Source organism: Eleutherodactylus coqui, chromosome 12 (genome assembly GCF_035609145.1).
Source record: "Eleutherodactylus coqui strain aEleCoq1 chromosome 12, aEleCoq1.hap1, whole genome shotgun sequence".
Lineage (NCBI taxonomy): Eukaryota > Metazoa > Chordata > Amphibia > Anura > Eleutherodactylidae > Eleutherodactylus > Eleutherodactylus coqui.
In genome coordinates this window covers 33,264,916-33,289,600 of record NC_089848.1, presented here as the reverse complement: position 1 = coordinate 33,289,600, position 24,685 = coordinate 33,264,916, and the positions used below count along the sequence as shown (strand labels likewise).

The following is a 24,685-nucleotide window of genomic DNA, read 5'->3' as shown; positions in this document are numbered from 1 at the left end:
GAGATATTTAAAGTGCTGCACACTACTAGTATACATCGAAGGAGGGTAAAAGTATATTGGATGCGTAAAGGCGTTGTCCAATGAGAGCAAGTTACCCCCGATCCAAAGGATAACTTGCTGATCAGTGGGGATCCGACAACTGGGGCCCCACCAATCCCAAGAACGTGATGCATCCATGAATGAACGGAGCAACATGCGAACCGCTGCTTCCCTCATTTCAAAGGGATTGCTGGGGCTAACCAAGCACTTGAACACAGCTATTCCGGGAGTTCCATTCAAGTGAATGGAGTAGCTGCCGGCGTTGCATTCATTGCTGGACACGCCAGACCTCCATTCTCATGATTGGCAGGCATCCCAGTGGTTGGACCGCCAATGACCAGAAAGATATTCCCTATCCCGCCAATAGGGAACAACTTGCTTTCGTGGGACAACCCCTTTAAAGCCCTAACTTTGAATCCATCTGCAGGACTGTGCCTGACAGCTTTAGGCCTCATGTTCACGGGCGGGTTTGATTTGTGGAACCTGCGTGGGAGATCCGCAAACCAAGCCGCCCACAGGGAAGCATGGGGGTTCACAAATTAATTTAGGCATACAGATTTGTTTTGCAGACCTTTTGGTACAGAAAATAAGTCGCAGCATGCTCCATATTTCTGTGGATACCGCACTGATGACTTCTATTGAAGTCAATGGAAGCCACTTGTTCCGTGGCACAGCCACAGCTGACACTGCAGACTTACTGCGGATCCTGCGGGAAAGCAGGAGATTTTTTTCTTAAACTGTACGGCGCACTTACGACGGCGAGCCGTAAGCACCGTGCGCGGTACAGTGAACCTGGAAGGGGAGAGGTCCGCACTGACGCCGATGCCAGGAAAATACAGGTAAGCATGAGTCACTGGCTGCTGGCAGGGCTGGATTCCATGCGGGACTCCCCACACGGAATCTAACCCACCAGTGGGCATGAGGCCTTATACTATCGTTTCACCCATATTGCCATTGGAGAGAGGCAGTAATCTCAATGCCACGATGACTCGACCCCATGATTAGCAGTCTATAGCATAATACAAGAGAAAAGGATGTCGGGGTTAAATCGAAAATAACGAGCAGTCACTTTGTGGTAACAGAAGTCTGCAAATAGATCATCCCAAAGCAGAGCAGAGATTACGGACACACGGCGATTGTATTTAATGATCGTTTAAGGTTGAGAATTAATAAAACATTCAATGTGATATTGGCACCAGATGGCAGTATTAGTAGATGCCTTCCTGCGTGGGTGAGAAGTACGAGGGCCATGTGATGATAAATATCCCTCTGATCGCCCGTAGAATGATAGGACTGCCTTGTGCTTAAGGCCTCATGTCTACGGCTAAAATAAAATGTAAAATCCGGAGTGTTTCACCCGCAGCGTGATCCGCGCCCCATAGCGATGAATTGGACACCCGCAGGTAATTAAATACCTGTGGATGTCATTTTCCCTTGAGGCGCGGATTGCGTGTGCGAGAAAACACCCACGGCATGCTCCATTTTTAGTGCGGGTCTTCCGCAGGCTTCTATTGAAGCCTATGGAAGCCTTCCGGATCCGCGGCACACCGGCAGCTGAATATCTGCTCTCCGGCGCGGGAGAGCAGGAGTTAAAAAAAAAACAAAACCGAGTGCTCGGCGTATGCCCGCGGCATGCTGCTGGTGTGCCGAGCACATCCGCCGGGCCAAAGAAAGAAGATCTGTCCACGACAGAGCGAAGATCCGCAGCGTCCGGACAGGTAAGTAATTCTTCTTTTTAGGCCTCATGTCCGCGGGGCAGGAGGGACCCGCTATGGGTTCTACATGAAGAATCCGCGGCAGGCCTGATTTTCCCCGTGGACATGAGGCCTAAGTACCAACTGTTGACAAAAGCTGACAAAAATGTAGATTTTAGATCTTGTGTCTTAATCTGGATACCTTCTCATGAACCGTCATACAGCTTGCTGCATCCTCCTGTAAGATGTCAGTCACTCCATTGGACAGCCTTTCATATTTCAGTTTTGGTTCTTCTTCACTATCATCCTCCTAAATAGAAAATAAAAGACAAAATATCAAAATATGACCCCTTACGTGTGTATTTATTGTGTATTTACTCGTGCAGCCAGCATACAATGATATAGGCGTCACCATTCCTGAATATAAAGTTGGACAGTATAATGAACAGTTAAAGCAACCCTCCGGTTTCGGGAGAAAAAGTCTGACCGGAGACCGCAGCGGGAAGGAAGGGGGGGGGGGGTTGCCCTGCGCAGACTTCAGCGGTGGGCACCATGGAAACCAGGAAGCGGGCGAGTATAAAGGACTATAAGAAGTACATGACTTGGCACCGGTCACCTTACCCAACAGCACGATAAGTTAGTTTATGGGGCTTTAGGCAGGTGACAAGTTCCCTTCAGAGGTGTGCTCTCCTCTCACACTTTTACAGAGAATGCCATAAGTCTCTGGTATATGCGGTCCCAGCACTGACACCCGCACCCATCTCTAAGACGTAGGGAGTACACCCTCATCCTGCTTGCAGCTCGTTGCATGAGGCAGGACAGAATCAGGAGCCACTTGCGCTAGAGAAAGTCCAGTACCTATCAGACATTTTCGGCTCATCCTGTGGCTATGGCAATAACTGTCCATTAATACGACTTTAACCTTGTGGCTGTGGAGTGAAGTTCTAGTTCAGCAGTGCCCTTGTCACCCATAATTTACAATAGTGCCAAGTCAAGAAATGGTTAAATATTAAGACAATGGGGTCAGCAATTATTGATATTTCTCTTTTCCTGTCTCATATACTTAAGCATACTGTACCATTATGTATGGCTTCAGCTTAGGACCAAGAATAAGGGAGGAACTCGCCGAAAAAGGGATTTTATTGTAAATAATACAATTTTAAGGTGCTGGCACATTTTTAGTAAATGTATCAATTTTACCGCTATTCTAAGGGGATAGTTTCCTGGCGTTTTCAGTGATGTCAGCATCAACCATAATTGGTGTATTAAACTAACTTATCTGCAATACAACAAAAACAACGAGGAACTACAGAATGCAATATGAGCAAGGCCTAAGCCAGGGTTAGGTAGAGAGCACATATTATATATACACAGACTAACTGATATACCCGGCTTCCCCCAAGGTAATTTGGTACAGATAAGTTACCCGTTTCCACAGAAAATTTTAAGAAGACGTGGTTACTTCAGAGGAACAGAGGTATAAAATATGAATACACACAGAGCAGCGTTACATTCTCCTCAGGCTGCCTGTACTGATGTCTCTCTGCGGAATGCTCACCCCTCCCACTCTCCTCACTTTTTACCCATTAAGGTAACACTCCTTTTATTCAAATTTACCCCCATACTGGAGGTTGCATCTCCTTCTTAGCCTGAAAAGCTCCATCACTGCAGTCCATGGCCGCTTCCTTATGTACTTTACAGCCTTTCTCTATATACATAGAGGTCAGTTACATTCTCCTCAGTATATACACATAGTCCAAAAGAAAGCTTACCGGCAGCACAATAGGAATAATACCCTGTTTAGGGGAAGTAAAGCCTGCAGAGCCAGTCTGGAAAATGGACTCCAATTTCCCAATCTTCCGCAATTCCACTAAAGTTATGAATGGCAGCAGTACAGCTCTGGGGCTTAATACTAATCCTTTATTCCATCTTCCAAATAAACATAAGCAACGTTTCGACCATTCCGATGGTCTTGACTTGTACTGCTGCCATTCATAACTTCAGTATATACATATAGAGGTGAGGTAAATTCTCCTCAGTATATACACAGAGAGGTGAGGTAGATTCTCCTCAGTATATACACATGGAGGTGAGGTAGATTCTCCTCAGTATATACACACAGAGGTGAAGTAGATTCTCCTCAGTATAGACACAGAGGTGAAGTCAGATTCTCCTCAGTATAGACACAGAGGTGAAGTCAGATTCTCCTCAGTATATACACATAGAGGTGAGGTCAGATTCTCCTCAGTATAGACACATAGAGGTATGGTCAGATTCTCCTCAGTATATACGCAAAGAGGTGAGGCAGATTCTCCTCAGTATATACAGATAGAGGTGAGGTAGATTCTCCTCAGTACATACACAGAGAGGTGACGCAGATTCTCCTCAGTACATACACAGAGAGGTGAGGCAGATTCTCCTCAGTATATACACAGAGAGGTAAGGCAGATTCTCCTCAGTATATACACAGAGAGGTGAGGCAGATTCTCCTCAGTATATACACAGAGAGGTGAGGCAGAGTCTCCTCAGTATATACACAGAGAGGTGAGGCAGATTCTCCTCAGTATATACACAGAGAGGTGAGGCAGATTCTCCTCAGTACATACACAGAGAGGTGAGACAGATTCTCCTCAGTACATATACAGAGAGGTGAGGTAGATTCTCCTCAGTACATACACAGAGAGGTGACGCACATTCTCCTCAGTATATACACATAGAGGTGAGGTAGATTCTCCTCAGTATATACACATAGAGGTGAGGGAGATTCTCCTCAGTATATACACATAGAGGTTAGGTAGATTCTCTTCAGTATATACACAGAGAGGTGAGGTAGATTCTCTTCAGTATATACACAGAGAGGTGAGGTAGATTCTCTTCAGTATATGCACAGAGAGGTGAGGTAGATTCTCTTCAGTATATACAAACAGAGGTGAGGTAGATTCTCCCCAGTATATACACATAGAGGTGAGGTAGATTCTCCTCAGTATATACACATAGAGGTGAGGCAGATTCTCCTCAGTATATACACAGAGAGGTGAGGTAGATTCTCCTCAGTATATACACAGAGAGGTGAGTTAGATTCTTCTCAGTATATACACATGGAGGTGAGGTAGACTCTCCTCAGTATATACATATAGAGGGGAGGTAGATTCTCCTCAGTATATTCACATGGAGGTGAGGTAGATTTTCCTCAGTATATACACATAGAGGTGAGGGAGATTCTCCTCAGTATATACACATAGAGGTTAGGTAGATTCTCTTCAGTATATACACATAGAGATGAGGTAGATCCTCCTCAGTATATACACATAGAGGAGAGGTAGATTCTCCTCAGTATATACACATAGAGGTTAGGTAGATTCTCTTCAGTATACAAATCATTTCTCTAGGCTTTATGGTTTCTGAGAAAAGGACTATGTCATGTATCACAGATTTTCGCACACTTTGTTCACCCAAAAGGGCACCTTTATAAATGTGATCAAATACACCAAAGAGTAACTAATACAAGCCTCAGACTAGAATGTAAAGAAGTGACCCACAAACTGTAGGCTGACCTTTGAGAACATTTGTAATGAATCTACATGTTGACTAATAGAGGGAATACAATATGCAGGATCAAACAAGTGATGTTGATGGCGACAGGGTAATGGATCAGTCTACCCCAAAGCGAACTTGTAGACCATGAGTGACGAAGGACTGCTACCTTTTGTAAACCCTTGTTTCCACGTTATACTGTAATGGCATTTGGTCATTATTTTGATAAGTCACGACTGCAGAGCTCATGAAGTTCTAACTTGGGCGCAGTCCGACTTCTGAAGGTTCAGATCCAGGCTGGAGTTTTCGGAAATGGACCCAACACCTTAATCTGCGGCAGAACGCTGAGCCTCACAGTTCTGAAACAGATTTCCATGTGATCCGAAACGCGGCGGACACTCACGAAACTCGCTCCAATATGAACTCTACGCTTTTGAATGAAGTCAATACATGTGAGGGATGTTTTCCCTCATGGCGATACGTGAATTTTTTTTTGTGTGTTCTCAGAACGCATCAGCCATTGATTTCTATGGGACCCTAAATGCACAGCATGGCTCTCGCATGCAGTGCAATGTGCGCAAGAAAATCAGAATTTCTCAGAAGGGTGTTTTTGCCTGAAAATCGCCTCGCATCCACGGGTAAAAGATAGGTTGATGAGCACGATATTGGGACGAGTTTCATGGCCTGATATCGCGCTCACCCATTTATATGTAGCCTTAGCCGCAGACAATGGGGCAATAATACAGTAGTACACATAGGGTATGGGCAGAGTGTTAAGGCAGCAGAAAAGCATTCCTAAGCTCTCTTTCACGACCTGAAGGTTTCGGGTTCAATTCCCGCTTGGTTCACGCAGCCCGCTCAAGGTTGACTCAGCCTTCCATCCTTCAGAGGTCGGTAAAATGAGTACCTACGGGGTAAAGAGGACTCGGGAAAGCAATGGCAAACCACTCTGCCAACAAAATGTCACGACTCGGTGCTTGAACCAGGGAGCTTTACCTTTACCTTTAGTTTTGCTGTGGATTTCGGAGTGGATTCCACCTACAAAATCCACAGCAAAATCCCCATCATTCTATTTCTCACGCCGGCGGTCATGCGCAGTACACCTTTTTTTTTTCGTTTATATCTCCTGTGCTGTTGCTTAGCGATGACCCGGATACCCGCAGCCCATACACAATGCAATTGCACATGGGCTGTGGGTATATCCATGACCATAGAGAACAATGGGCTCAATGTCGCAGATATCCACGGTAAAATAGAACATGACGCATTTTTTTTTGCGCTCACTGATTATAGAACTCCGACAGCAAAACTGTGAAATTCAATGCATTCGATAGATCACGTATTACCGCGGATCATACGCTTGCGGAGTCCGCAATTAGAATCCGGACGTGCGAGACCGATCATCAGCTTTTTGTTTTGGCTTTTGAACACGTGGGGCGTGGTACATACATGCCGGTGTATATCCAGCGCCCACAGCCTTCATGTCTAACGCTACATGATGAAGTGAGGGGTACATCGTCAGACATAAAGTGTATAAACTAACTCAAATCAATTTTATGAGCGGAGGAATTGGCACTCGAAACACAAATAACCGTTCTGCCGACGTAAGTGGATGCAAGATGAGATTATGTTCTCGTACCATTACTGGATTGTGTGGGGAATTTCAAAAGGATTTCAAAAAATTCACAAAAAGGAACGTTCTTGTTATTTAAAAAAAAATAAAAAAAATTATTTTGGACATCAAACCAGAAAGAGGCATTAAAAAAATAAAAGCAATAACAACAATGTAATCCGTGGTTTTTTTTTTGTATAAATGCTAAAATAGTTTTGTGCAGTGAAAGGCGAATTCTCGGCAGCGTGTCATTGTAATAACACTGCCCACTTGATGCGTTCTAAATGCGGAGAACTAATGCGCAGCCAATGTGAAAAGTTAATTCTAGTCTCCCAGCTATTTTGCATAAAAGCACTCATACAGGCCATTAGATAAAGTTGATGTAAATAAGTTTTTGCCATTCTCATTTATAACAGGAGGGGAAAAAAGAAGGAAAAAAAAAGGTAATAGTTTCCTTTACGCAGAAGAAAATATATACTTTGAGAACTTAGTGCACTGAAGCATTTTGCAGGCTGTACGGCACATAAATACACGGAAAACTTCAACAATTTGGCATGCTGATGCGCCATTTCATGTTCTGACAGGTATCTTTTATGTTAAGTTAAAGTCTGACTAACTGTGATTTTGGGAGGCATTTTGTCTTGCTGTAAACAAAGGAAATGGAAAATGATTTGTAAAACACAATTCTCTCAGAGTGCTCAATTGCGGAGGACAATACATCACAAGCCGCGAAAGGACGGGAAAAAAATAGAAAGGAAGCAGGAAAAATATTTTTCTCTCTGCCTCGAAAAAAAAAGCAAAATAAGAAGAAAAAATAAAAAATAAAAATCCTTATATTTTTGGGCAGCACCCCCTTAAATCCATCTGCTTCTAGGATGTGGCGGCGGTGAGTTGCCGCCGCCCGACTCCTCCGGTAAACACAAGCCAGCGTTAATAAAAAGAAAATCAATAATTTTTGTTAAATTTTAATAATCCTGAAAACCTACAAATAAAACCATCAGCGGCTTGAGTGGAGATGACAGTTAGCCCCGTCGCCATGGCAACCTGATGAAATAGTACAAGTCCTGACTCGCAGCAAAGCGCAGCCACGAACAGAGTGACATTTACCCCAAACAAGGAAACTCGCAGCTTTCTTTTCAAAAATCAATTTCTTAAAGAACATGTTTTTAGGGGGTTTTTTCGTGTCCGTTTTTTTAATGTACTCTGCTTTTAATTAAACACACAAGTCGGTTCAACTATGCCGCGAAACAGAGAAGTCGCCGCTACTGAAAGTATACTTAGTTGGCTGAAGGTAGCAGGAGAGAAGCGGACGCCTCAGCAGCAGGGGAAGTCGCGGGAAGCGATTGTCACTCGTTCTAATGTAAGGCACCACTGGTAGCGTAGCACAGCGCTGGAACACACGTCTCTGGCGGTTCCCTAGCAAAAGGTCTGCGGTGCTACACGGATGTACACGGTCGCCATATCGCTGCGGTGCTACAGCGGCCGGACACGGTCGCCATATCGCTGCGGTGCTACAGCGGACGGGCACGGTCGCCATATCGCTGCGGTGCTACAGCGGACGGGCACGGTCGCCATATCGCTGCGGTGCTACAGCGGACGGGCACGGTCACCTTATTACACGTGTTTGTAGCAGAGCTGTGCGTGTCTGTGGCGTGCGCGTAGCAGAGCTGTGCGTGTCTGTGGCGTGCGCGTAGCAGAGCTGTGCGTGTCTGTGGCGTGCGCGTAGCAGAGCTGTGCGTGTCTGTGGCGTGCGCGTAGCAGAGCTGTGCGTGTCTGTGGCGTGCGCGTAGCAGAGCTGTGCGTGTCTGTGGCGTGCGCGTACGCTTGTGACGTGCATGTGGCAGAGCGCTGTGTGTGTGACGTGCATGTGGCAGAGCGCTGTGTGTGTGACGTGCATGTGGCAGAGCGCTGTGTGTGTGACGTGCATGTGGCAGAGCGCTGTGTGTGTGACGTGCATGTGGCAGAGCTGTGTGTGACGTGCATGTGGCAGAGCTGTGTGTGACGTGCATGTGGCAGAGCTGTGTGTGACGTGCATGTGGCAGAGCTGTGTGTGACGTGCATTGTGCCACCAGAAATATTGGTACTATAATTTCCTAATTCTCATTTCACCTCACTTAGAATATTGTAAAAGTTTTCCAATACCGTCTGCAGCACATTAACCCCTTAACGCTCCACGATGTACAGTTGTATCCTTCTCCATACAACGTGGGTTTCTGCTGTTTCTTACAGCTGACACCCACCACAACTGCTGTGATCAGCACTCCAGTTGATCGTGGCTGTTAACCCTTTAAATGCTGCGGTCAATTCTGACATCGGCATTTAAATGCTCCAATCAAAGTTCGGTTGTCTCAAACGACCTCCGCAACGACATCGCAGGGTGCTGTTCGGTTGCCATGGCAGTCAGGGGCCCACAGGGCTGCCATTGCAGATTACTATCAAGTCATACCTGTGGCTTGGTTTAATAAAATACCTGTCAGATTGCAGTATGATCTAATACTATGGTACTTCATCACACTGCAGGAGAGATCAAACCTTTGAAAGTTCTTGTCCCCTGAGGGAGTTTAAAAAGGGGGGGAAAAAGAATTAAAATTAAGAGTGAAACATTTTATTAATTATAAAAAAAAATAAAAGGTAATGAAAAAAAAAACAACACACTAATTCCCATATTTATAATTAAAAAAAATAGAAAAAACAAAACCTAAAGAACCTATTTGGTATCGCTGCGTCCATAAAAGTCCAATCTATTAAAGTAACGCATTATGTACCCTGCAGAGCGAACACCGTCAGATAAAAAATAAAGAAAACACCTCAAAATTGCGCTTCTTTGGTCCACCGGTCTCCGAGGAAAAATAAAATAAAAAGTAAATCAAAAAAAGTCATATAAACTCCAAAATGTTACCAGATTTTGTAAATGTTATTCAGTACATTATATAATATATTACATTGTACCAATGAAAAATACAACTCGTCCCGCAGAGCACAACCCACGGCGAGCCACGGTGATGTACACAGAAAAGAATTATGGTGGGGAGGGAAAAAAGAAAAAGCTCCGTGTCCCTAAGGGGTTAAACTGTACCGCTGAAAAATGCTATTTACTCCACAAGAAACAAATCCTCGTGTGGTTATATGGCCAGAAAATAAAAAATCTATGGGAGTGAAAAAAAAAAAATAGGCTGCTGCAGGAGGGAGGAAAAAAAACCAAACCGCCTAAAAATAGAAGAAAATACAGCTTTTTATTTTAAAAATCCACTTCCTACTGATACGTCCCCACAGGGGTGCTAAACATGAGGTCACAGCTTGGGGGTCATGGCTAACAGGGAGTAACAGCATGGGAATAGCAATCGCAGTGATGTCATAGCGCATAGATAATAATCACTGTGACATCAAAGCGGTTTATTACACATGATGACATCACAGTATGGAGACAATGTACCATAGGAAAAAGTCCACAGTGATGTCACTGAATTTAAAGGGAGTTAGTTGCACCTGCCAAACCAACCGGGACCTCTGCGCTATGGTCAGTGGCCCCAGGAATCAACTGATCGACGGGGATCTGAGTGGTGGGGGCCCACTGATCATCTATTATCAATAGTAAAAATGGAAAAAGTCCCGGAATTCCCCTATAATGTTCTATTATCATTCCGTAGCAGAAACAGCCTTTAGAGTAGTAATAATAATCTTTATTAGTATAGCCCCAGCGCAGTCAGAGCCTCCCCCCGATTATCTGTATTTAATGGTCTGTTCCACAGTTGGGCACAATGCACACAGGCGGATTTTTGTTGTGGAATCAAGAACGGGTGTCCGCCTCCGGATTCCCCAATAATAACCCTCTATAGTATGCTATGCACAAAAGAATCTTCACGCATACGAGCGGAGACCAATTGTGGTTTACCGCGGATGGAAAAACAAAAACAACAAATAAAAAACGCAGCCTTTTCCATTTTCCTGCAATTACCGCACGGACACCATCCGATCCGCAGCCCTCCGTAATCGACATTGTGGACGGGCCGCAGATTCCACCAGAAAAGCAGGAGTTTAAAAAAAATAATCTTTACTGCGCATGTCTGACGGCGAGCCGTGCGGACCATCCACAGTACACAAAAAGACGGCACTGACAGGGTCGCCGGCCATGGGCAGATTCTGGGCGGGATTCCCCCTGCAGTATCCGTGCGTCCCGTGTGCATTCGGCCTTAAGAGGTGCCTGTGTTATGCAACGGACCCCTGCACAGAGGCCATGGAGGACCCCCAGCTACTATAAGTGTCATCCTTACAATTACCGTAAGTACGCGGCGGAGACCGCCATCTATACGCTTACCAGTCATCATACTTTTACAATCACTAGGAAATCTACATACTGTAATAATAATGGTTACAGAAAAACAGGTTTTAACCTCTTAATGAGCCTAGATGGGCAGATCAGTCATAGGTGGGTTAATGGGATGGGCTTGGAGGTCGAGCTCGCTCCTTATCTGGGCGTATAACCACGTATATGCCGTAGTCAGTGCTGATCGTTGCATCTAAGCCGTTAGCCAGGGGATCTCTTTCATCGCCAAGACCTAATCACAGGATGCCATGGCAGCCCCCAACCTAGTGAAATCTCCCAGGCCTGCCATGTATTCTTGCCTCGTAAGTTCTTTGGCTGGTGGCTGGACTAATGGGCTTACACACTGTAAAGTACAATATACTGCAGCAACAAAATATTGCAGTACATCGTAGAAATGATCAAGCAGTCGCATGCTCAAGTCCAATAGTTCTATTCAATTTTTTTTTTTACTTAAATAAAATGCTTAAAAATATAAAAATGAAGCGCTCCAAGCCGGCTCTCTTCACCTAAAAAGATCAACACAATTGCTATCAGTTTAGGGTGCAAAACTTTGTTATTTTCCTGAAAAGTGCCGCAGATCGGCTGTGTTATAACCCATCCATTCACTTTCAGTGTGGTAACCCTACCTGACAGATCGGCCATTACTGGACATGCTGCCACTTTTTTTCCCTTTTGTTTCCTGATTTTGACCAATAGCAGTGCTGCCCTGATCTCAGACTCCGCCTCCCTCATTGCATTGAGAACAGGAGCAGCAGATGTGCACAATAAAGTAGTAATACTGGTTTGTGATTGGCTGTAACATCTACCAATCCATCTGAACAATCCAAAGCTCCGTTCTCAGCAGTGGCATAGTATAATCTGTTACTGGATGCAGAAGGCTGTCGGTAATCCCAGGAAGATCTCCTGAGGGATACAGGAATGGCACATAACGCAGCTGCCATGTAGAGGGGCAGGACGGAGGGAGAACTCACAGGGCAGAAGTGTAGCAGATGAGGAACCAGGCTCCACGTATTACACAATTATTATTGGCTCTCTTATGGCAGATAGGACCCTTCCTCACCTCCCATCTCATGCCATCTCTGCTACTAGAGATGGGCATCAGTTGACAACAGGCAGTGGACTGCATTTAAGAAAGAATGGAGCCCCCTAGTGGCTGGCACTTTGGAATGATTTTTCAGGCAGAAAATATTTTTAGTAAATAAAAAGAATTGCATTTTTACTGTTTCCCGTACGGCTAGCATATACACACGGGTCTGTTGAAGCGACAGTGACAATTTAAGTGCATTTTAACCCCTTAGTGGTGTAAAAGATTTTCATCTAAAACCAGTAAATGATGCAGAGAAAACTGCTAGTTAAGTACTTTTTTAGTGTCTTTTTTGCGGCTTTTATCGTGCTAATTTTTTTAGTATGGATCGTTACAGATATGGTGATATTAATTATGTGTATTCTTTTTAGTCGTCTTTTCAACATCATGTAAGGAAAATTCCTTTTTTTCTCTGCAAAACCACTTAGATGCTGTAGTCAGCATTACCTGCAGTATCTGAGGCGTTGAACAATGTATAGAGGGGATTAGCGCAACAAGTGGTCACCTCCCTCCTTTTCTGGAAAAAAAACAAACCATAGGTGACAATCAGATTGATAAAGGGGGGTGACTACATGAACAAAAGTCCAAGTTACCTTCCCCCAGGATGATCTAAAGTCATTTAGGGGCAGATATAGGATGGCAGATCCTCTTCCTACTGCTGGCCAACTGATCATCTTTCGCTGCTTCCTTCACCTCCTTCTGCTTCGCACAGGCAACAATGACAGCGGCAGGTATCTGCGTTCCCCAGATTAACTTGCTTTAGCTCTGTCTGGAACGTGCCAATCACAGCTTTGCTTTAGGCCGCCTTCATATGGGTGACAAAATCGCTAGATTTTCTCGCGATGCGACAGTGCTACAAACCGCATGTATGCGAAGCCACTGCTTTTCAATGGGTTCCTTTACATTAGCGATTGTGGGATGCTCTATACGGCCGTGATTTGTGATGTTTTGTAGCCTATATTTTCTTATGGAGCTTTACTGTCTGTTGCATCGCATGAAAATGCCAGCACATTGAATGGCTGTGATTGGTTCTCGAGTGCCGCAGCTCAGCCAATCAGAACCTGCGCTTCCTGGAGGTGGGATATTTGAACCCCCTGACCAGGAAGTGCTGGCTGCATACTACAGACAAGTTTGCCAGAGCTTCAGGAGGGGAAGTGCACGGAGAGGACAGTGCCCGTTAGGTAATGTATTGGTTTTTGTTTTTTTATGTAGCCAGGGCTTATTTTCAGGTTAGGGCCTATACTGGGATGACCGGTCAGGCACCTGCACCCAACAGATGGTTCTATGTAAACAGGCAGTATCACTTATGAAGGGCTGCCTGTTTACTGTGAATCGAAGCGGGCGGGTCAGAACGATCCCCAACCTGCTTCGCCTCCATTCACTAGCGATGTCTGTTAAATGGAACAACTATAACCGGCATGACTGGTCAGGTATCTACGCCCAACAGATCGGCCTGTGTAAAAGGGCCCTATGAATCACACTGAGGTAGACTCTGACTTGTCGCTGAGCGCAAAGTAAATTGTTGGCTTTGTTAAAGAATCTCTACAACAATTTCTAATAGTTCTCTGAGCACAAAATGACTAATATGTAAAGGGAAGCCGCAGAGAGTGTTATGGAGCCATCACCTCGGACTCTTCGGTAGATTCTTCGTGGGACATCGTCTCCTAGAGAGAGAGACATAAGGGGTTTTAGTAAAAGTTCTTTCATTTTGTAACACTGTAATGTTTCCCATCACACATTTAGAATCTTAAAGTATTTAACCACTTTTCCCATTTCCAACTCTAGACAACTTTAACCCTTTCAGGACCAGAGAGTTTTCATTTTTACCTGCTCACTCAAAAAAAAAAAAAAAACATAAGCTTTTAATTTTTCAGTCGATTTAGCCGTACGAGGGCTTGTTATTTTAAAGGACAACTTGTATTTTAATAGTTCCACTTAATGTAACTCATAATATACTGCAATACTTCTTACAATTTTGTGAAGAAATGGGAAAAATAATGCCATCGTTTTATTTTGGGGGGGGGGGCGGTTGTTTTCACTACATTCATGGTGCAGTTAAAATGCCAAGTTAACTTTATTCGGAGGGTCAGTATGATTATAACAATACCAGATTTATATGGTTTATCTTATATTGCACCAATTTAAAAAAAAAATCTCTTTTGTAATCATAACATAACTTTATCGCCATCTTCTGACCCAAGTTAAGGCCCATTTACACACAACAATTATCGCTCAAATTTCACGCAAAAGCCATTGTTTGAGCGAAAATCTTTGTGTTTAAATGCTCCCATCTTTCATTTTTCGGCTGAACGATGATTTTTCGCTGTGCATAAAATCCATTGTTCAGCCGGAGAGAAGATAACACAGACCGCATGCTGCGTTTGCTGTTCCTGGTGCTGAATCCTCCATGGGAGCTGCTGATTGTATTCGGCAGAGAGCTCATTGCAACCCCATGGCAGAACAATAGAGCTGTATGCAGAGAGCAGACTACCTGCTGTTCTCAGTATACAGCTCCTGAGGCTCATTTACATGCAAATGAAGGTGATAAGCCGAACAATTATCTTTCCGTGTAAATGGGCCCTTATTTTTTCATTTTTCCATCGATGGGGCTCTGCGAGAGCTTGTTTTTTGCTGCATGAACTGTGGCTTCTATTGGCACCATTTTGGGGTACATATAGCTTTTTGATAGCTTTGCATTACATTTTTTCTTGGAGATGGGGTGACCAAAACTGTGCAGTTCTGGCATTGTGTATTTTGTTCTGCTGGTGTTTGACTGTGTGTGATAAACAATGCATTATTTTGATAGATCCTTTTACAGTCACAGCAATACTAAATATTTGTGGTTTCGATTTTGTTGTATTAAAAATTGGAAAAGGGGCTTTTTTGTTTTTTTAAACTCTGAATGTTTTATGTGTTTTTGTAATAGGTAAAAATAATTAGCATATTTGGACTCTTATTTTTCTTTAGTCCCTATAGGGGACTTGAACTAGCGGTTGTTTTACTGCTTATACAATATACTGCAATACTTGAGTATTTGAAGAGGTGAAATCACTGTTGAAAATCTGCAGCCTAAATGAACTGGCTGCAGATTTAGGAAATGTTCCCACATCAGAGGCCACAGCGGTCAGGGGCCATCATAGCAGCAGTCAACGGACACCATGACTCCTGGCATCTGAACAGTGATGCCAGGAGAACAAACACCTGACCACTGCAGCCTGATTGGCTATAGCAGTCAGGTAGCATTAATTTCACAACAAAGACCAGGACCACTACAAGGCTCCGGAGATCATTGGGGGCAGAGGACAGGTAAGTACCCCTGCCTTTGTCCTTTTAACACATTAGAGCCTATACTTAAAAAAACAAAAAGGCCATCAACCAGACAATCCCTTTAATGTTTGCAACATCTGTACGCGAAACACAAACCCAACACCGTCCAGCACCCCAAGCACACCATTCCCACAGTGAAGCATGTTGGGAGCAGCATCATGCTGCTGGGATGCTTCTGATTGGCCGGTACTGGAAACCTGGTCAGGATTGAAGGAAATATGGAAAAGCCTTAAATACGGGGCAATTCCTGAGGCAATCCTGTAGAGATTTGAGGCCATAGATTTCTATAGGTAGCATGTAAACTGATTCCTCAGTAAGCTGATTCACCTGGAGATGGATTTCTACAGTATCTCAGAGTGATTGATTATTGCAAGAGGAAGAGGGAGGAGAAGCATCTGATGAATGAAGTTTAAGGTATTTTTATGTGGTAACACATATTACACAGTTTTTTATATTCTTGTGTACTGCTGAGTTTTTAAGTGCCTATTTAAGTTTTCTAGTTCCCATTGTGATAATAAACCCCATGTAAATGCCTGATTTTACACCCAGACAGCTTGTCCTAACCACCAGATTTACTTTGAGATAGGGAAGGCTACTAACGCCAAGTGCTGGGTGTCAGGAACATAATGGCTGTGAAATAATAAAACGGTATGATGCAAGTGACCAGTAATTCTTCATGTATCCATTGAAAGAAAATGTGCTGATGTGCAGCCTTCCTCCGGAGGTCAGCGGAACGAAGATTTACTTAAGCTATTTATAGTGATCAACAGCAATAAAACGTTACGCCGAGATGCTGACGGGAGTGGAAGCAGTTCCTGACCCGCTACTGGGAAACAAAGACTGCAAGTCCGTGCGGGGATCACGAAGGGAAGCTGCCTCCTTATAGACACCCCAGCCATACGCATCCGACAGTACGGAAGGCATTCACCGCCAAGCGTACGTTGCGCTCCTTCAGTGATGTCACTCAAGGTGCTTGTACACTGAATAAAACATCTTAAATGTAAAATGACTGAATGAACGCTAATGGTTTCCCTTATATATTTCATGCTGGCTCGCTCATTCGTCATGCAGTTTAAACAGCGATCATTCAGCCAATCTCAATCACTGTTGCAACGAACTGAACAATATTGTTAAAAAAGTAAATAAACAAGTTCTTTTTTTTTTTAACCACTTAATGACCACCCATATGTGTTTTCACTGTTACGGTATCCTACCCACCGGTACGTTACCCCCAGGCGGGCAACTGGGCGGCGAAGGAACAAAAGGCTTTAATAAAGACAAATGAAACACCCCATGAACCCTCCATGTAGCTGGCAAATCAAGTTCATAAGCCAGAGGATTCACTACCCGCGTGATGACAAAGGGCCCCACGTAACGCGGCGCCAGTTTTAAAGACGGAAGCTTCAATTTAAGATTTTTAGAAGACAGGTATACCTTCTGTCCCACCCTGTAAGGTTCAGACACTGACAGACTCTTCCCACTACGCAACTGCATACGAGCCCCCGTTGCTTCCAAGTTTTCTTGCACCTCTTTTCATACCCCTGCAGCGCATCTGTGGTGACATCAGCTACAGAACAGGCAGATGGAGTAGGAATAGCCGTAAGGAAGCGAGGATGCTGACCGTATACACAACAGAATGGAGACACCCCAGTGGAAGAACAAGTGCGGCTGTTTAGCACAAAATCTGCAAACAGCTGATGAGCCTTTTCACTGGCAAACAACCGAAAATATTGCACTAAATCCCGGCTCTTCCGCTCAGTCTGACCATTAGATTGCAGGTGGAAGGCTGACGAGAAGTACAGCAACGTTCCCAGGTTTTTGCAGAAGGCTCGCCAAAACTGCGCAACAAACTGAACCACGTGATCAGATACGATGTTCTCGGGAACCCCATGTAGGCGAATGATTTCTTTCACAAAAATCTTGGAAAATTCTATCGCAGAAGGTAGCTTTTTTAACGCCACAACATGAGCCATTTTTGAGAACCGGTCTACAACAACTAAAATAGTGGTGAACTTCTGAGATTCCGGCAGATCAGTGATAAAATCTACCGAAAACAGTGACCACGGACGAGAAGGTACCGGTAACGGTCTCAGAGGCCCCTCCGGACGCCGACTTTTACTGCATGCACAGACAAAGCATCCCTTAACAAAGTTGGGGATCTCCTGAGACATGCCTGGCCACTAGAAGTGTCTAGAACAAGGATCCAGAGTACCCTGAACCCCCAGATGGCCTGCGAAAACCAATGAGTGAGATTCTTCAATGTCTCCGAGACGCAAGGTCTCTGGCACAAACCATCTGCCCTCCGGAACCCCCGAGGGAGCGTCCTGTTGACCGTTCTGTAGTTGAGGGACAAGGTCGGATTCTACAGCTGCCACCACCACCCTAGGTGCCAAGATATTCTCGGGAGTCATAGTCTAACTTTCCGGTGCCCCAAAACTCCGTGACAGGGTGTCCGGCTTCACGTTCTCCTCTCCCGGGATATATGTCACGCCGAAATTAAACCTGGCAAAAAATAACGCCCACCTGGCCTGCCGAGCAGGGAGTCTTTTAGCATTCACGAGATACACCAAGTTCTTATGATCAGTGTACACGGTAATGGGGTGTCTAGCCCCCTCAAGATGGTGTCGCCACTCTTCTAGAGCCCACTTGATTGCAAATAACTCACGGTTCCCGACGTCGTAATTACGTTCCGCCGAATTAAACGTCCGTGAGAAGAACGCACATGGACTATACCCGGATCTCCCGCTGACCTCCTGAGACAAAACTGCCCCTGCCCCCATCTCGGACACTTCGACTTCAATAAAAAAACGGTTGCCGCGCGTCTGGCTGTACTAACACCGGGGCAGTGGAAAACGCCCTTTTTAAACGACTAAAAGCCTCTAGGGCCTCCGGTGACCATTTTACCAAGTCGGCCCCCTTTTTGGTAAGATCGGTCAGGGGTTGGGCAATAACTGAGTAGTTTTTAATGAATTTGCGGTAAAAATTTGCGAAACCCAAAAACCGCTGGAGAGCTTTTAGGTTATCTGGTCTGACCCATTGAAAGATTGCAGCCACTTTATCAGATTCCACTTGAATCTCCGTGGGTGAAATCACATAACCCAGGAAAGACACTTGTTTAGTACTAAATATGCATTTTTCCAAGTTGACAAAAAGTTGGTATTCACGCAAACGGGTAAGAACCAGCCTCAGGTGCTGCACATGGGAATCCCAGTCCGGTGAGTACACCAGAATGTTATCCAGATATATGACCAAAAATACCCCCAAGAAGTCGTGGAAGACCGTGTTCATAAATCCCTGGAACACAGAGGGGGCGTTACAAAGTCCAAAGGGCATGACCAGACATTAAAAATGTCCAAACGGGGTGTCTTCCACTCATCTCCCTCTCAAATGCGAATTAGATTGTAAGCGCCCCTTAAGTCCAGTTTGGAAAACCAGTGGGCTTACCTGATTCAATAAGGCAAGGAGCACTGGTTCTTCACTGTAATTTTATTTAAAGCCTAATAATCCACACAAGGCCACAAAGTCCCATCCTTCTTCTCAACAAAGAAGAGACCTGCCCCGGCAGGGGACCTGTATGGCCCGATATGTCGTTTGGCCAGAGACTCTCAGATATAGGACTTAAAGGAGATGTCCCGCGCCGAAACGGGTTTTTTTTTTTTTTAAACCCCCCCCCCGTTCGGCGCGAGACAACCCCGATGCAGGGACGTACAGAAAGCTCACCGGAGCGCTTACCTTAATCCCGGCGCTCCGGTGACTTCTATACTTACCTGTGAAGATGGCCGCCGGGATCCTCTGCATCCGTGGACCGCAGCTCTTCTGTGCGGTCCACTGCCGATTCCAGCCTCCTGATTGGCTGGAATCGGCACGTGACGGGGCGGAGCTACACGGAGCTACACGGAGCCCCATAGAGAACAGGAGAAGACCTGGACTGCGCAAGCGCGGCTAATTTGGCCATCGGAGGGCGAAAATTAGTCGGCACCATGGAGACGAGGACGCCAGCAACGGAGCAGGTAAGTATAAAACTTTTTATAACTTCTGTATGGCTCATAATTAATGCACAATGTACATTACAAAGTGCATTATTATGGCCATACAGAAGTGTATAGACCCACTTGCTGCCTCGGGACATCTCCTTTAAGGGCTGCATGCTCACGCCCAGACAAACTGAAAATGGCTCCCTTAGGGATGGGACTGTCGGGGATCAAATCAATACCACAGTCTCACTCCCTATGAGGAGGCAAAGTTTCAGACAGTTTCTTGGAGAATACGTTCTGAAAAATCAGAAAAATATTCTGGGTAAGTACGGTATTTGCTGAGCACATGGATACAGTAGTTACGTGATTACGACAGGCTAACCCCCAACGTGTCAATTCCCGGGCGGACCAATCAATTTGGGGGTTCTGCAACGCCAACCAGGGCATACCAAGCACCACATCTACGGACATCCTTTCCATAACCAGGAAGGACAGATTTTCAGAGTGGAGAACACACACAGTGAACTGCAGAATGGGAGTCCTCCATTGCACAACACCTGCAGACAGAGGGGTAGAGTCAATGCTAGTGAAGTGCTGAGAATTCAGTCATCAGAGGTCTGCCAAAATTTAAATTAATCAAATTGGTGGCAGTGCTCGAATCAATAAAAGCTTGCCCGGATTGACTAAAATTCTGGAAGCCAACTTGACAAGGCACCAACAACCTAGGGAGTACCTGTGATTCTAGGCAATCCTCCCCACAATCGCCTAGGATCTGTAGTTTTCCGCTAGTCCAGACTGCTGTCGCAGATGTCTCTGAGGACAGGTCGCTACACGATGTCTGGCTTTCCCACAGTAGAAGCAAAGACAGTGAGTAATCCAGAACCGTCGCCGTTCCTCAGGCCTTAGCTGGTCCACTTCCATAGACTCAGCACCAGGAGTTGGCTTGGAAGAAGTGAAAGCGGGTCTGCAAGATTCCCTAGTTTTACAGGCCTAACGTTCCTCTGTTTTAGATCTCAGCCTCCTGTCAGCTTTTACTGCCAATTCCATCGCATCATTGAGTGTTACAGGAGCGGGATGAGAAATAAGTAGATCTTTGACATCATCAGAAAGACCCAACAAAAACACATCTTTGAGGGCACTATCGTTTCAGGAGGTTTCACCAGCATACTGTCTAAACCTAGAGCAACAGTCCTCTACCCACTGCTGCCCCTGACGTAGAGACATGAGCTGTAACATCGCCAACCCCGCCCAATCCGGCTCATCAAATAATACCTCCTAGTTCCCGAAAAAACAAATCCACTGACAGCAGGCAAGCCGAACTCTCGGGTAAAGAGTAAGCCCATGTCTGGGGGAAACCGTGCAGTAGGGACATAATCAATCCCACTTTCTGGGACTCTGAGCCGAAGGAACCGGGCATCATCCGAAAATATAGTCTACATTCCTGCTGAAAAACAAAAAAACTTGCTTCTCTCCCCTGAAAATACCTCGAGGAGAGGACACTTGGACTCAGGTATGAGGGGGCGGCAGAAACCTGCGCCAATGCTCGCTGCTCCTGGGCCACCATATGACCGGACAGGTCATGGATCAGGCCCACTAGATCCTGCAACTGACTAGCAAGGACATTCATAGTCTTCATTGGGGAGCCAAACAAAACCCACAAGGTAATCTTAAGGACCAGTTATTATGTTACGGTATCCTACCCACCGATACGCCAGCCCGGGTTGCCCTAGAACTTACCGCAACCCCATGTTCCTGTCTACTTGCCTCCACTCCTGGCTAACCCCAGGCAGGCAACTGGGCGGCGGTCCCTACTCACTAGGGACTGAGAGGGGACACTGGCGTACCAAGATGTAACAAGGTAGAATACCGACATGAAGGGCAGATGATACAACCAACAGAAAAATACAAGCAGACCGAGGCAGATGGGAGAACCTGGCAGATATGACAGAACAAGCTGACAACGCTGGAGACCAACAGAGAGGCAGGATGCTAGCACGCTGAAGGAAACCAAATAACTGGCAGTGAATGCAGGTCACTGCCAGCCTTAAAAACACAAGCCTCCGCCCAGGGGCGGAGAGAGGGAGGCACTCACTCCCAGAGCACCAATTAAAAAGGTGCTAATGCACGGGGCTGACTACAGGTGCGTGCGCACACGGTGCTGCCCAGACCCGCGAGCACCCACAACTGGCCGCGCACCAACAGTACCACGCCGACCAGCCACCGACGCCCCCGGCAGCCTTACAACAAGCCGGAGGAATGTGCCCCGACCGCGGGACCCAGCGCCCGCCACCCCAGGAGGACCCGCAGCCGCCGCATGGCAACATTCACGTCCTAAGTGTCTGGGCTTTATTCTACAGGGCTGTGAAAACACATTGGCTCTGTAGAATAAAGCTGCGGGGTTGGGCAGTGCGACAGCTCCCTGCTCGGCTACCAGAGGTAGTCATCGGGGGCCGCGGTGTGCGATCTCCGGTTACGTGATCGCCATTATTTAACGTGAAAGCTCTTAGAAAAAAAGTTTCAAAAGTTAAGTTTTACCTACCCTCACGGATTAGATCTGTGAGGCGACATGAAACTTTTTACCGGAGGCCTCGGCGATGTCCCCTGACGATTATCTTTATCCATGGACCTTCCCCGGTTTCTACGCATGCAGAAGCCGGGGAGGGCCCTGTTAATTCAAAATCTCTATGCTTTCAGCTACCAAAGAGAGCCGAGAGCCTGGAACAGTGACCGGGGAGCCCTGGTGAGCAGCCCCTGGTCACGTGAGTGCCATTATCCAATGGATAACAGAGTTCACATAAAAGTTATTATCTCCCCTCATCGATTCAATCAGTTTGGGGAGATGAAACTTCTCACCAAAGGCCTCAAGATTTGTCCCCAACGCGATAGGCCGCCTGCACACGGGCGGAAATCCCGCGGCGGGATTTCCCGTGGGATTTCCGCCACTGAAAGCCTGCATAGCAGTGCATTACATTACGCACTCCTATGCAGACGGCCGCGGCATATCCTATTTTTGTGCGGGGCTCGCAGAGCCTCGCACAGAAACGTCACTCACCCGGCCGCCGGCTCCGGTCTGCACATGCGCCACATGAAAGAGCCTGGGCCGCCGGGTGCGGGTGAGTACGCGCTCGTCTCTGCAGGCGCTCGGGTCGGGTCCCGCGGTGAGAATTCTCGCCGCCGGATCCGACCCGCTCGTCTGCAGGCAGCCATAATCTTCCACTGACCTTCCCCCGGCGCATGCAGCCGCCAGCAATATGGAAGGGACATGCGCAGAAACTGGGAAGGGCGACGAAAATTTAAAATCTCTTTGCTCCCAGCTACCAAAAGGTAGCCAATGCCTGGAGCAGTGACCGGAGGCCCCGTGGTCACATGATCACAGTTATCCAATGGTATAAAAAGGGAGCGGTCAACCTTATTCAGCTCACTAGATATAATGCCCATTTACAAGAAGCCCCCAGGAACACTCACTTTCCTACAGTTCCAGGAGCAACTTGTTGAGCACCTTCTACTTGAGACTGTCGCACCTCAGCAAGCTTACAAGTCTTAGGAGTTGCAAAGCCTCACAGAGCGCCGCCACTTTTTACACCCCATCCTACCCTCCAAAAAGTATTGGGTTTGCAGCCAGCATAAGTAGAGGAGTGATACCCAGTTTTATTGTCCCATGTACCCATCCCAACCAGGCCACGTAATTACCCCTGTTTTGAGGCATACCACATAGTTTACATTATTAATTTTATCTAAGATTTGATGATGATGATGAATCCATCTAGTCAGTGCCAACGTTCGGTCACCTTGTGGATCAGCATACACCGTGCTTCCCTGTCTTTGGCTGTTTCCTTCAGATTTTCCACAGTCATGTTCGTGTCAAACTTGGTTGTATCTAGCCAGCGTGTTCTTTGGTGTTCTCTTCCTCTAACATTTAGGGAATGCCAAAAAGGGGGAAGGAGGTTAGGGAGTTATTTTTTTTTACATTTTTTTTTCTGCCAAGTGAGAAATGGGGCCTGGAATTTATTCAGTTGTGCCCTGAAAGCCAAAGGGTGTTCCCTCCATTATAGGCCAAGCCATGTGTCCTGTACACAGATTGGTGCTACAATGAGGGTATTGCTGAACACAGAACTAGTGCTATAAAGTTGAGGTGCGTCTCACAGTTTTACCTGCTTGAAACGAAGAACTCTGTCATGAAGGTGACATATGTGAAAAAAAGAATTTTTATTTATTTTTTACATGCTTTGTAATAATTTTTGCAAAACTGGTTGGTCACAATGATCGTACATACCTAGATAAATGGGCTAAGGTGTCTAAATTTCAAAATGGGGTCATTTGTGGGGGTTCTCTATCGTTTTGGCAGCTTGATGGCTCTACAAGTGAGCAAAGGGGCCTGGAATGTATTCAGTTGTGCCCTGAAATCCAATGGGTGTTCCCTCCATTATAGGCCAAGCCATGTGTCCTGTACACAGATTGGGGTGATAATGGGTATTGGCAAAGAAATGAAAAATTGTTGTTTTTTTTCCCTTTCAGCTTTGCTTAGATTCATTCAAAAACAGTGTGTTCAAAATACGCAGTACACCCCTAGATGAATTTGTTAAGGGGTCTAGATTTCAAAATGGGGTCATTTGTGGGGGTTCTCTATCGTTTTGGCCGCAGAAGGGCTCTACAAGTGGGCAATGGGGCCTTAAAGGCCTTCAAGCAAAATGTCTGTTCTGAAAGCCACCGGCTGCTCCTCCCAGTTTGGGCCCCATTGTGCATCCAGACATAATATTAGGGCCACAATGGGAACGTTTCCGAACACAGGACAAACAGGGGTATCCATTTTGGTGTGCAAATCTTAATTTCCATATGCACTATAAAAAAAAACAAAAAAACAACTGTCTTTAATACGACATATTTGAAAATAGATGAAATTTTATTTTTTCTCCTCTAAATTGCATTAACTCCTGAAAATAAAACTGTGGGGAGAAAATCGATCATTCTGACACCTGTGAGCCTTTGCAATCTTGGCTTGGTGCAGGAAAACAAAGTGTTCCTCAATAATTAATGTTAAATTTGTATGTCTCCTAAATAGTTTAAAAAAAAAGTAGTTAAAACTAAAGTTTTTCAAAT

General features: G+C 45.6%; 1 protein-coding gene across 1 annotated transcript in view; it reads right to left on the bottom strand.

The window, feature by feature from the left end:
* Positions 1–24,685, bottom strand: part of VPS41 (VPS41 subunit of HOPS complex) — a 240,280-nt gene that overhangs the window by 193,446 nt on the left and 22,149 nt on the right. The window contains exons 2-3 of the mRNA XM_066584684.1: positions 13,913–13,951; positions 1,936–2,043 (exon numbers count right to left, since the gene is read on the bottom strand). Coding sequence (XP_066440781.1) covers positions 1,936–2,043; positions 13,913–13,951 — 147 coding nt within the window. The remainder of the gene's footprint in view (positions 1–1,935; positions 2,044–13,912; positions 13,952–24,685) is intronic.